Raw genomic sequence first — 13,066 nt, 5'->3', positions numbered from 1 at the left:
TGCTCGAGACCTGTGTTAATCTTCTTCCCTAAATTGATGATATAAACTTCGTTGGAGTCCTGTATGTTGGAAGCGATCCTCCAAGCAATCCATGAAGCTAGCTTTCTTCTTTCCTTTATTTTATATTACTATATATTTTTTATATTTTTTTTGTAGGTGAGGGGTCTGGGGAGAGAGGGTGTGGGAGGGAAGGGGAGGGGATCTAACTCATAATGAATGAAATTTTCTTAAATTTAAACATTTACTGTTTTGTATAGTTGTTTAATAATTTAATGTATGTAAAAATTTTATATAAAATATTTTTAAAAATGCAAACAATATGTATGCAGGAAAAGTATTTCATCTATCCAAACAAATAATTATTGCTTTGTACATGTGAGAGTCTCGGATGGTCAGTGTGAGCAGTTCCTTTGGTCCTTCAGCCTTCTCACTGCCCATGGGAAGAAGCTGTTCCTCAGCCTGGAGGTACTGGCTCTGAAACTCCTGTATCTCTTCCCCTGATGGAAACAGCTGAAAGATGATTGGAATGCAGGATGATTTTTTGTGCCCTCTTCAGACAATGATCCTGGGAGATCTTGTTGATGGGGTGGGGGGGGGGGGGGAGGAAAAGGGAGACTCCAGGATCCTCTTTGGAATATCTGAAGTTGGTGAACCTTTGCTATAATCTCTACAAAGTGAACAAAATTTGGAGCACTATCTATGGTTGGGGGGGGGGGGGGGGTGGTGTGGAGGGGGAGGCAGACTCCTGTGATCCTTTTGCCACTCTTATGGTCCTGTGGATTGACCCCTGATACATTTTGGAGGCAGTTTTTATCTTTGCTATTTTTAAAATTTGCCGTTCTAGAGATTTTCACAGAACTTTTTAGTACTGTTTCGATACAAGATTAATCACAAATTTAGGCAGATTTTAATAGAAACATTTGTATTGTGTCTGCAAGTTTTCATATCAGTCCACCAGCTCAAGCACCTTAATATAACGGCAATATCATTAAAATCTATTCCCGAAGCAGTAGCATCATTTACTCTCTGCCCTCTGTTGGCGAATATTTTCATGGTTACCATTGCAACCTGTAGTACAGTCAGTTGTCTTGAGAATGATCTTACCCAGTAAATTTTGAAAATTAACTTGCAGACAATTATGCCGATTGGTAGAATTAATTTCAACGTTTGTGAGTGTGGCATTAATTTCTGCAATGTTCCTTAGAAAAAAAATTGTCCTTCTAGTTTTAAGTGTCTGAGTCCCCATGAAATTGATTTGACATAGGCACTCTTCAGCAATAATTTCAAAAGCAATGTTAATGTTTGTGCTTTACAAGAGGGGTGCCAAGCAAAATGCTGGGATGCTGCAAGGAACTTATTGGATGGGTGACAAATTTTCTTGATGTTAATTGAGGAACGAGAAGTAGAAGTATGGGGAGGAGATGGGAGAGCATTTTGGAACTTTGGTGGAATGATAAAATATGTAAGTGTTCAAAATTACAAGAGAGCAGATGTTTTGAAGCATAATGAATTTGGTTATAGAAATAGTGAAAGTGTGAGATATTAGAGGGGTTTTAAAACAAGAATTAGCATTGTAAAGTAATAGTATCTCTGGATCCAACGCACATTACAGACAATAGGAAAGTATGGTTGGATGCTAGAATCCAGTATTTTGGATAGTTTAATTTTATAAGGGCAAATTGATCCGTTGAGTTTTGGAATTGTTAAATTTAAAGGAAGCAAAGGTATGTTAGAGAACATCAGCCATGGCCTTGGAGACTTGGAGGAGTAGATGATATTGAAGAGAGGGAATGAGATGATCTTGGTAGTGCTATGGATACACATTTAATTCCAACAGGAGTTTCTGAGGATGGTAATCAAGATCGTATGCAACCTGGTTCACTTTCAGGTTTATTCAGTTGGTTGAAGTCATCAATTGTACGAGCTTTGGTCTTCTGACGCGTAATTGAAGGAAATTTCAGTTCATTTGGTTCTGAATGTGAGGCAGACTCCAGATGTGTTGAGAGAGGTGTTGGTGAGGTGGCAGAACTGTATTTGGTTATATTTGACTATCACGGCCAAATCCATGCATTAAATCAAGGCGCAAGAAATGTTAAGTTTGATGTTTTGTATTTGTGCCAGCACTTGGACAGAATTCTATTCGCTCAGATCTTCCCATTTTGATGAGAAGGCTCACCCGAGCCAACCACCTAAATACCATGTTTACAAGAACAGATCTGGAGCTTGTAATCCTGCAACTCATCTCACACCCCAAAGCTTTTGTACCATTTACAGGGCACAAGTCAGGACAAGATTGTGAGAAGCAGAGGTGCCTTCACAGATTTCACTTGAGACAAAAATTGAGAACAAAGAACACTTATTTTACAACAATGCAAAGTTGGGTGCTTCCCCTTACCCTGGGAATACACACAGATACTGGGGCTCACCCAACTTTTTATACATTCCATTTCAGTACAGAAGTACATTCCCCCTTAACATTCTTCTGCCTCCTGGATTGGTTTAGCATTAGGTAATTCTGCCTATGTGTATTCTAACTTCTTATCAGTTTGTGTGCCTTTCTGCAAACTTGTTTACCAGGAAGTGTCATGTCTTTCTTACTCATTAATCAACCCCCAGGACTTGCTAAATCTATCTACTTGCTATCCTGTTTTTGAAGACCCCTGTTTTATTATACTTGCTTAACCCTTCCTCACATTCCACTCTTACTTCATCCTTATTTAACCCATCATAATTCATTCTTAATTAGCACTTGCTTGACTCCTCACATTCCATTATCCCTTACAAGATGATCCATTCTCCTCTTGCCTGGATGTGAGCAGTGCCAGAAACTCTCAAGAGGGTTAATAGTATCCAGGCCAAAGTAGCCTGCTTAATTGGAAGCCTCAATCCTCCCTCAACATTTACTGTCTCAAGGAGTCACGTGATGGAGTAGTGGCCGGACGGTGAACTCCAGCCCTCTCCAGAAAAGTTGGGAAAAACAAAGGAAAACACAAAGGCACAGAAATAAAAGTTACAGAAAAGTGAGTATAAAGGTAGAAAGAAGATGGTGACAAAAAAAGAAAAATCGAAAGCAACGGTAAGAAGAGAGGAAGAGAAGACAAAGGAGGAAAAAGGTGAAGGCCTTACCTGTCCGAAGAGGCCCGCTGCGGAGAGAGAAACCCGCTCCCTCAGGTCGGTAAATAATGGACTACAAAAATGGCTCGCAGAGCCGAGTAAAAGTGCGCAACCGCGCATGAAAAAAAACACACCGACGGGAGGGGGGACCAGCTGGGGAGTCGATCTCCACAGCCGGCAACGACAGCTGCAGAACACCTGCAGCAAGAAGAGACCACAGAAGACAATAGAAACAAGAAAGAAGAGGAGGAAAGAGCACCAAAGAAACAACAGATGGTCAACCCAGAGGAAGAAGAAGAGGAAGAGGAAGAGTACAGTGAAATAGAAGAAGAAAAGAAAGGCAAGGTAAAGGATATACTTGCTCTTATTAAAGGATACATGGAGTCATTTAAAGAACGGCAAACACAGGAATTTAAGGATTTAAGAAAAAGAATAAACAACACAGAAGAGAAAATAAATAAAATGGAGATGACCTTAACAGAAATGGGAAAGAAAATGGACAAGATGGAAGAGCGGGCAGTAGCAGCAGAAATGGAGGTAGAAGACTTAAAAAAGAAATTGGAGAAATCTAATAAAAAAACTAAAGAGACACAAGAACTACTAGCTCAAAAAATAGATAAAATGGAAAACCATAACAGAAGAAATAACATAAAGATAGTGGGCCTTAAGGAAGATGAAGAAGGCAAGAATATGAGGGAGTTTATAAAAGAGTGGATCCCTAAGACCCTAGGATGTCCAGAACTACAGCAAGAAATGGAAATAGAAAGGGCACATAGAGTATTGGCCTCTAAACCACAACCACAACAAAAACCAAGATCTATTGTAGTAAAATTCCTAAGATATACTACAAGAGAAAAGGTACTGGAGAAGACAATGGAAAAAGTAAGAGAGGGCAACAAACCACTGGAGTATAAAGGGCAAAAAATCTTCATTTATCAGATATAAGTTTTGAACTCCTAAAGAAGAGAAAAGAGTTCAATACAGCAAAGGCGATTTTATGGAAGAAAGGGTATAAATTTATACTAAAGCATCCAGCGGTATTGAAAATATTTATTCCAGGACAACAAAACAGACTATTCTCGGATCCAGAAGAAGCACGAAAATTTGCAGAACAATTACAAAAATAGACTGAGGGAGGAAGACGGGTAATGAGAGTTAAAATGATCACGATTGATATGTATGTGGGTAAAGACAAAAATAGACTGAGGGATGAAGACGGGTAATGAGAGTAAAAATGATCACGATTGATATGTATGTGGGTAAAGAGGTATAAGAGTGAATAGAGACAATGAGCATACATGAATGTATCTGTACTTAAAGGAAAATATAGATAGTATAGACAAGAATTAATAAGGGAAGGTAATGGAATAGAGAGAATAAGGAGGGAATTAAAAGAGTGACCTTTGTGACATATGAAAAGTGAAATCTTTTCTGGGGGAGGCGGGGTGGGGGGAAATAGCGGTCACTGCAAAATCAGTTGACGCTTGCGAGTGGATTCGCAAATCCAAATGGAGAGGGGAGATGTGGTTGTCCGACAAGGGATAAAGGACAACTCAGGAGGTGAAGGGGAGATTGGGGATAAATAAGATAGAAATAGGAGACTAAGGAAAATGTTGGATGTTGTAGGAATGTTGTCTTATAAAGAGTTGAAAATAAGAAAACAGAAATGGAAAAGGAGGAAAGGTAATGATGGAAAAACGGAAAGAGAAGATAAACAAAATATAAAAGGGCTACGCTGAACTATATGTCTTTAAATACTAATGGAATACATAACCAAATTAAAAGGAAGAAACTACTAAATTTAAATGAATAAATGTATTCCATTAGAAAAAATAACATATAGGTTAAGAAATAATATTGAAATATTCGAACAAGTATAGGAGCCTTACATTAAATACAATAGCGAAAACCTACCGGGGACAAACATTACCTAAGTTGATGGAAGGAGAAGGAAAGAAAAGAATGGACTCAGTAGAATTTCTGGTGTAATTTTGTTGAATGACAACATTGTCTGACTGGCTTAATGTAACCTAGATTGTATACCTAAAATGGATGAGAGGGGGGGGTGGGGGGGTGGTTTGGGAGGAAAGGGGGGGGGGAGAAAAAGTCACTGTATATGTGTGAAAAAGAAATAGTGTATATCATGGCTAATGTGATTTATGGTGTGAAAAATAAAAAATTAAAAAAAATAAAAAAAAACATTTACTGTCTCCATGACCAGTTCCGTGGTTTTGGGGCATGCAGTCTACAAAATACAATACCAAATGAATTCTGGTTCGATGAATTGAAGGACATGATTGAGGTGGCACCAGGCAGTGTTGAAACTGGTGAAGATGGAGTGAGTAGAGTTAGAAGATTCCAAAGCCAAGATATTAAATGTTTTTGTGTATTGATCATTTATTGTTCAATGTCATGGTTCAAGATATAATAATATGGATTACTGCAACAACTGCTCTATTTAATCTCTCGGTGATTATTGGTCACACACTGATTCTTGGATCAGTGAAGTCGCTGGTGGGTAATGGTAAACCCAGGGAGCATAACTGGAATAAAGATGTAACATTTGTCATGGATACACAATCTGTACTGAAAATTACATCAAAATATTGGTTTATCAAAAATTCAACATTTAGTTTAAAAGTGGTGATTGTTTAAAAAAAAAACCCAAACATTACATTGGTTACTTATAATACGAGAACACTTGATCCAAAAAAATATGCTTGTATATGTGCATTCGTTTAAATAGGAGTTCCCTGCTTGATTTTGTGCTTTGCTTTTCCTTGTTCTTGAAGAAGTCACGTCGATGATGATGGAGACGATGATGTTGTTAACCCTCAAGGGAGCCGCCAGCAGCACGACAATCTTTACAGGGTTCACATGCCGAGCCTCTACAGCTGTGGGAGCAGTTTTGGTAGTGAGACCAGTATCCCTGCTGCAGCGCATACTGTTAGCAATGCCCCTGTCACAGAGTACATGTAAGCAACTGTTATGTTTTTTTAGATACAATTTGTGCGATTTCACCGGTCTGAAGAACGTCTCGGCATTGGTCGTTCACACACAAATGTCCAAAACTTGAAACTTCCGTTTCCATAAGTGAGTTTAGACAGCATACCGGAAGTACGGTAATCAACGAGACGGGACTTGCCACAAGTGTCGTCGACACGTGCTGTTCATTAGCCTGTTGTTCACGGAATCCCTGCAGGCGTTCTGGGAAATTTACTAGGGGTCTAGGAGGTAAAATATAGGAACGGGAATGGCACCCTCATTCCCGTTCTGACCTTTTTGCACAGTAGGTGTTCTGGGAAAATGGCAATAATTTCCTGGAAAGCAGCAGCCAAATGTAAAAAAAAATATATATACTTTCCTTTTAATCCAAGTAATCAAGAATAGAATATTGGCCTACCTTGATGGAGGGATTGAATTTAAGTCCAGGGAGGTTCTGGTGAGGCCTCACCTGGAATATTGAGTGCAGTTCTGGTCTCCTTGAGAAAGGACTCACTTGTTTTGGAGGCAGTGCAGAGGAGGTTCAGCAGGTTGATTCTGGAGATGAGGGGGTTAGCCTCCAAGGAAAGTTTGTGTCACTTGGGACTATACTTGCTGGAATTCAGAAGAATGAGAAGGCATCTATTAAAACGTACATCATTATGAAAGGGATAGATTATCTAATGAGGCCATGAGGAAGTAACCAGTTTCCACTGGTAAGTGAAAATTAGGGGACGTAGCTCAAGTTTCTCAGAGAGTGGTGAATCTGAGGAATTCTCTGCTCAAGGAAGCAGTAGAGGCTGCCTTATTAACTATATTTCAGACAGAGTTAGATAAATTTTTGCATAGTAGGAAGATTAAAGGTTTATGGGGGGGGGGGGGGTGGGAGGCAGCCCAGTGGAACCGAGTCCGAGGCCAGATTAGCCATAATCGTATTAAATGGCAGAGCAGGGTCAACAGGTTCCTATTGTGTTTTTTGACAGTCTCCTTAAAACTAGACTTGTCCAGAAGAATTTTTCAACTTTTATTGCATGAATCTGGCATAATTAATAATATATGCCAAATTACATTTTTAAGTCAAGCTCTGGGGGAGCCCAATTTGGCCATCTGGCTAGAATATTTATTTACTGAGTCATCTGCTGGTTCAACAAAGATAACTTCAACATTGGTTGAATCCCCACATTTTTCTCAATATCTCTGTGGCACAAAGCATGTTGATTCATTTTTCTTTTAGTGAGGGCTGGGGACAAATCAAAGTTTCTGTTGATAATTATGGAACTTGTAGCTCTCACGAGCCACTTAAAGTTTTTAAATCTATGAGCTTGTTTAATAACATAAAATCCTTTGGCCATTTAAAAACTATGTGCTTGTTTAAAAACATAAAATCCTTTGGCCATTTTAAAACGATTTCAATTCTATGTACCAGTGTTTATTTCATAACAACAGGTAGTGAACAAAAGTCATTCTCTTGAAAAATTTAAGTGAAACCTGCACGGTTTTTGTCTGTTTCTCAAGTGAAGAATTAAAAGTAGTTTTGAAAGTTGAAGGAAGTGCTTTCGTATTAGTTTGTCATTTTCATCGCTGGGCTGATTTGAAATTGCGACCTAGCGATGAAAATAACACACGTTAATTTTCTTTAATTTTTAGACATGCAGCTCGTTAACAGGCCATTTTTGCTCATGAGCCCTGTGGCGTCCAATTACACCCAATTAATTTACAACCCCGGTACAGTTTTTTTTTGAAGGGTGGGAGGAAACTGGAGCCCCCAGAGAAAACTCACACAGACTCGGGGGAGAACGTACCAACTCCTCACAGAAGCCCTGTCCCAAACGCTAACCGTGCTGCCATAGAAAAGGTGGTTTAAAATTTAAAGTTTTCCCATAATTAATTTGAGATTTTTCTCCAAAAGCTTCCAAGCCAATGACAGTAGAAACTCAAATTTTATGTATTTTTCGCATTTCATTATATGGAGTGAGAGAGAGTACTCGGCACCAGTTATTGCTTTTAAACCTTGCTTCCCACTTTTATATTTTCCACCAAAGTGCAAATAAGTAAGGGGACTAGATAGTCTTTACTCTTAAAGACATTTTGGAGATTATTTGCTTATTTAGAAAGCAGGAAGGATCTAATTTTCTTTCCTCTGTTAATTGAATAGGAGCCAGAACACAACCTATCAGAATCCTCGGTGTGAGAATACACCTCTGATTGGCAGAGAATCGCCTCCTCCTTCTGTAAGTCCACAGATTTATTTAATTTTGTGTGTTCCTTTTCCATGTTAAAATTTGTTTTAAGCCCAATGTAAAACTGGTTTAAAGTTTTAAGCAATTATCATTTGTAATGCCAGTACGTTCAGTCAAACAAAAATGTAATTTGATAGCTATTGCAATCAATTTATGATTATGTAATATGCTGAAAAATGAATGCAAACCATATGGATTTTTGAAGAGTATGGTGCAATAGAATTGGCAATACTTCCCCAATGTATCAAAACAACACAAATGAGGCACCATTCATCAAAAATTTGCCACTGTTTTAAACACAGTAGGATAAAAAAGTAACCGCACTAGGCCCTTGCTATAACATTGTCAGGTATGCTACAACCTCTCATAACGCATATTCCTTATGGCTCCCTTTCTATAGGGGAACCATATAAAAGGCAGTCTACAACACACTCGTCATTATAGCGAGCTTTTTGTGTGACTTCAAAGACAGCTTTATAGAGAGGGTCTAGTGTATACTGGTAAGTGGTGTTTTATCTCACCCAGTTTAATGCAGATTATGTTCTATTCTACGTTGGTTGTATATAACTGGTATTCATGTAGGTTCATCTTAATCCTTTGAGTACAGTGTAGTATTTTGCACTGATTAAGTGATTAAATATAAATATGCAGAATAAAATATTTTTATCTGATCAAATTTGTAGTGGGATTTTATTAGTCTTAATTACAGTATTGGAAGATTATAGTCCAGAATGTTTTAAAAATGCAGAATTGAAGTCTTAAAGGATTGAAATGTCTAAAATGTTTGGGAACTGATGTGTAGATAATGGAAATGAATATATTTTATCAATTCACTTCCTTTCAAAAAAATGTACATGCTGTTAGTAAAAGTTAAACTAATTTCTTTGTACTGGTCACCAAGATGGGGCTTAAAAAAATGTTGTTGTATTTTATAGATCAGCCTGACCATGTCAGAACCAAAGTTTATTTAACACTGTTATGTAATTGGAAATAATGTGACAACTTCTTAACTTCTTTAGAAATAAGAAGTAATTTTAGTTTGCATTGACAACAAGAATGCTGATGTGGTATTGGAATACTTCAAAACATATCTCAACATGTTTTCCAATTAACCTAATTTTTTCTTGTCTTTTATCTAACTTTTGGCATTGTTGCTTTCTCATTTTCTCATTAATTTATATGATTTTATTTTTCACAGCTTTTAAAGCTAGTATTAATTTTATACACTTTCTATTTGAATTCTTGAGCATTTTTTTGGTAAATAGAATTGCCCAGGCTTTGAAAGCTGGCTTTAGAGAATTTTTTATTAAACAGGATTGATTTGAAAACTAATGCACAATCAGAACTGGCTCACAATTGGAGATTAAATGAGCATCTTGCAAATAATGGCCATAATGTACATTAATTTTGTATTTGGTTTGTGAGGAAAGTCTGGGAGGCGTCAAAGTTTGAAAGTTTTGCAAAGAAAATTCAAGAGGTTGAGAAATAAAGGAATGTTTGAAAGACAAACACCTAATGCAAAGACCTATTGACAAACTGCGAGTATTCAATAAATTGTTTGGTGCAATAGAAACATTGGTTATGGTTCTAAAAAAAATTACTACTTACAAAGTGAAACCACATTAGGCAACAAATGAGTTGAGGCAATAATAAGCTACAAATGCTTTGCATAAGAAGTGAGTACTTAGTGGCTTATTAAAAACTGATAATGTAATAGATGAGGAAGGAGAGGATACAAACAAACAGGCATCATAAGAATGAATGATGATCAGAAGTTTTCTCTGATAAGAACAAGCAGGTAAGATCATTAGTAAAATTAAGTTGGCATTATCATTGAGTGAGTACTTTATATTGGCATCCACTTAGCAAATACATGTTATTAGGTTGGAAGATTGCAAAACCTATTAAGGTAAGACATAAATATATATGTGTGTGGTTACATACATACATATGCAAAACATCATTTGAGGGGATGCTACTTGATTTTCTTTTAATCGGGGACTAAAGTTGAGCATTGTCAAATGCAAACTGGCTAGAGAGCATCAATATGAGCATCTGGGGTGAAATGCATGATGCATAGAGTTGAGATGAATGCTGTGTGAGTGGATTTCTTTGAGTTTATGAGTATAAATATGCCTGGAATTGGGTGTAAGCTACACCAAGGAGTCACGTGATGGAGTAGTGGCCGGTCGGGAAAACCAGCCCTCTCCAGGAAAATAGAAAAAAAAGTCAGGAAAAAGCAAAGCATAACAGAAGTAAATTGCAAGAAATAGAAGATAAAGATGCAGAGAAGAGAAAGAAGATGGCTTCCAAGAAGGAGAAAGTAAGAACAGCTGGAAAAAAAGTTAAAAAAAGTCGCTGGAGAAGAAGAAAGAAGGCCTTACTAGAAGGAAGGAACAGGACGCTGTGTTGACGAGGAGTGCCTGACCCATGAGGTCAGTATCTGCCCTGCAGAGTCGCGACCACCAGCCGGTACAGTACAAAAATGGCTATCGGAGCCAAACAAAAGTGCGCAATCAGAGGAGAAAGAGGACACCGGCGGGAGGGGAGCTCAGCAGAGGAGCGGGCTGTCACAGACCGAGCAGCTGAGAGATGCCCGACACCAGTGCTCTTAGCTGGAGGATAAGGAAGACGGCAGAAGAGAGTGCGGCGAAACAGACGTGAAATTCAGATGGAGGGAAGATCGACAAGAAGCACAACAGACGAACAGCCCAAGAGGGGAGGAACTGTAACAAGAGGCCCAGCAAGAAGAGGCCCAACAAAGAGATACAAGCAGCTCATCAGGAAAAACAGAAGAGACACAGACACACAAGAACAGAAGAAGAAGACACAAACACAGATACAGACAGAAGAAAAGGAAGAAGACCAAGATCTTCACAGAGAAATAAAAGGCAAAACTGATGAACAGAATATAGATAAAGTCTTTTCTGAAGAGCAAATGAGATCATTAAAAGAATGGTTGTCATTGGAGATTAATGCAATTAAAAGGAAAATGAAAAGAACAGAAGATAAAATGCAAAGGTTAGAACTGGTAATGACAGAAATAGGGAAAAGAGTAGAGAATGTGGAAGAGCGGGAAATGGCTGTAGAAATGGAAGTGAATGACAAGAGAAAAATTGGAAGAAAGTGACAAAAAAATTAAAGAGACTCAAGAGTTGTTAGCTCAGAAAATTGATATGATGGAAAATTATAGTAGGTGAAGCAACATAAAAATAGTGGGCCTGAAGGAAGGTGAAGAAGGCACAGACATGAAGGAATTTATAAAAGGATGGATCCCGAAGGTCCTGGGAATGACTGAAATACAGGAAGGAATGAAAATAGAAAGGGCTCACAGAACACTAGCCCTGAAACCACAGACACATCAAAAACCAAGATCTGTTTTAGTAAAATTTTTGAGATATACGACAAGAGAAAATATACTGGAGCGGACAAGGAATAAAATTAGAGAAGATAATGAACCATTGGAATACAAGGGTCAAAAAATATTTTTTTTACCCAGACATAAGTTTTGAACTCTTAAAGAGGAGGAAGGAATTTAATACAGCAAAATCAACTTTATGGAAAAAAGGTTACAAATTCATATTAAGACATCCAGCCGTGCTTAAAATATTTATACCCGGAGAGCAAAACAGACTGTTCTTGGATCCAGAGAAAGCGCAAGAATTTCCAGAACATTTGCAGGACAGGAGAAGAGATGAAGAGATGTAACAAGAATGAAGAACGGCGATAAAGTATATATAAAGATGTAAAAACAATGTATATGTAAAGAACTCAAGAGGGAAAGGAGAAGGGAAGGAGGGGAGTAAGGGGGAAAAAAGAAGAGCGAGAGCTTTGTTATATTTGTTTTTAAAAAAAGTTTTCTGGGGGGGGTTGGGTGGAGGGGGAATAACCATCACTGCAAGATCGCAACCCAAATGAAAAGGGGAGTTGTGGTTGCCCAGCAAGGGATATGGTGCAACTCAGGGGGGGGGGGGGGGACTTTTGGGGTTAAGGTATTAGTGGATGTGGGAACTGCTATATTAAGTGTAATAAGAGAAATCTAAGAGATGAAAAGGGGTTGGAGGTGGCAAAGAAGTGGAAAAATGATGTACAAGATATAAGATGGCCATGCTGAACTATATGACTATAAACATTAATGGAATACATAACCAAATTAAAAGGAAGAGGCTACTAAATTTCTTGAAGAAGGAAAAAATAGACATAGCATTTGTGCAGGAAACACATCTAACTGAAACGGAACATGACAAACTAAAGAGAGACTAGGCAAGACACGTAATGGCAGCATCCTATAATTCAAAAGCTTGAGGTGTAGCCATATTAGTTAACAAAAATGTACCAATCAAAATAGAGGAGGAAATAATAGATCCGACAGGGAGATATGCAATGATAAAGTGTCAGATATACTCAGAATTTTGGAATTTGCTAAATATATACACACCTAACGAGGAGGTGTTTATGCAGGATATGTTTATGAAGATTGCGGACACACAAGGAAATATTTTGATAGGAGGGAATTTTAACCTTAATTTGGACTCAAATGTTAGATAAAACTGGACAAAAGATAAGTAAAAAGAATAAAGTAGCCAAATTTATGGTTAAATCAATGCAGGAAATGAAATTTATAAATAAATGGAGGAGGCAACACCCAAGAGAGAAGGAATATTCATATTATTCGAGTTGGCACAAAACATACTCAAGGATTGATATGTTTTTGTTGTCAGCCCATATTC

General features: G+C 37.9%; 1 protein-coding gene across 1 annotated transcript in view; it reads left to right on the top strand.

The window, feature by feature from the left end:
- The window catches only part of LOC138746598 (protein tweety homolog 3-like), a 122,760-nt gene that overhangs the window by 76,038 nt on the left and 33,656 nt on the right, over positions 1-13,066 (top strand). The window contains exons 12-13 of the mRNA XM_069904889.1: positions 5,907-6,089; positions 8,252-8,327. Coding sequence (XP_069760990.1) covers positions 5,907-6,089; positions 8,252-8,327 — 259 coding nt within the window. The remainder of the gene's footprint in view (positions 1-5,906; positions 6,090-8,251; positions 8,328-13,066) is intronic.

The sequence above is a fragment of the Narcine bancroftii genome, chromosome 12, assembly GCF_036971445.1.
Source record: "Narcine bancroftii isolate sNarBan1 chromosome 12, sNarBan1.hap1, whole genome shotgun sequence".
NCBI classification, from domain to species: Eukaryota; Metazoa; Chordata; class Chondrichthyes; order Torpediniformes; family Narcinidae; genus Narcine; species Narcine bancroftii.
The sequence above is the reverse complement of the archived record's forward strand: the minus strand, read 5'-3'. Positions and strand labels throughout refer to the sequence as shown.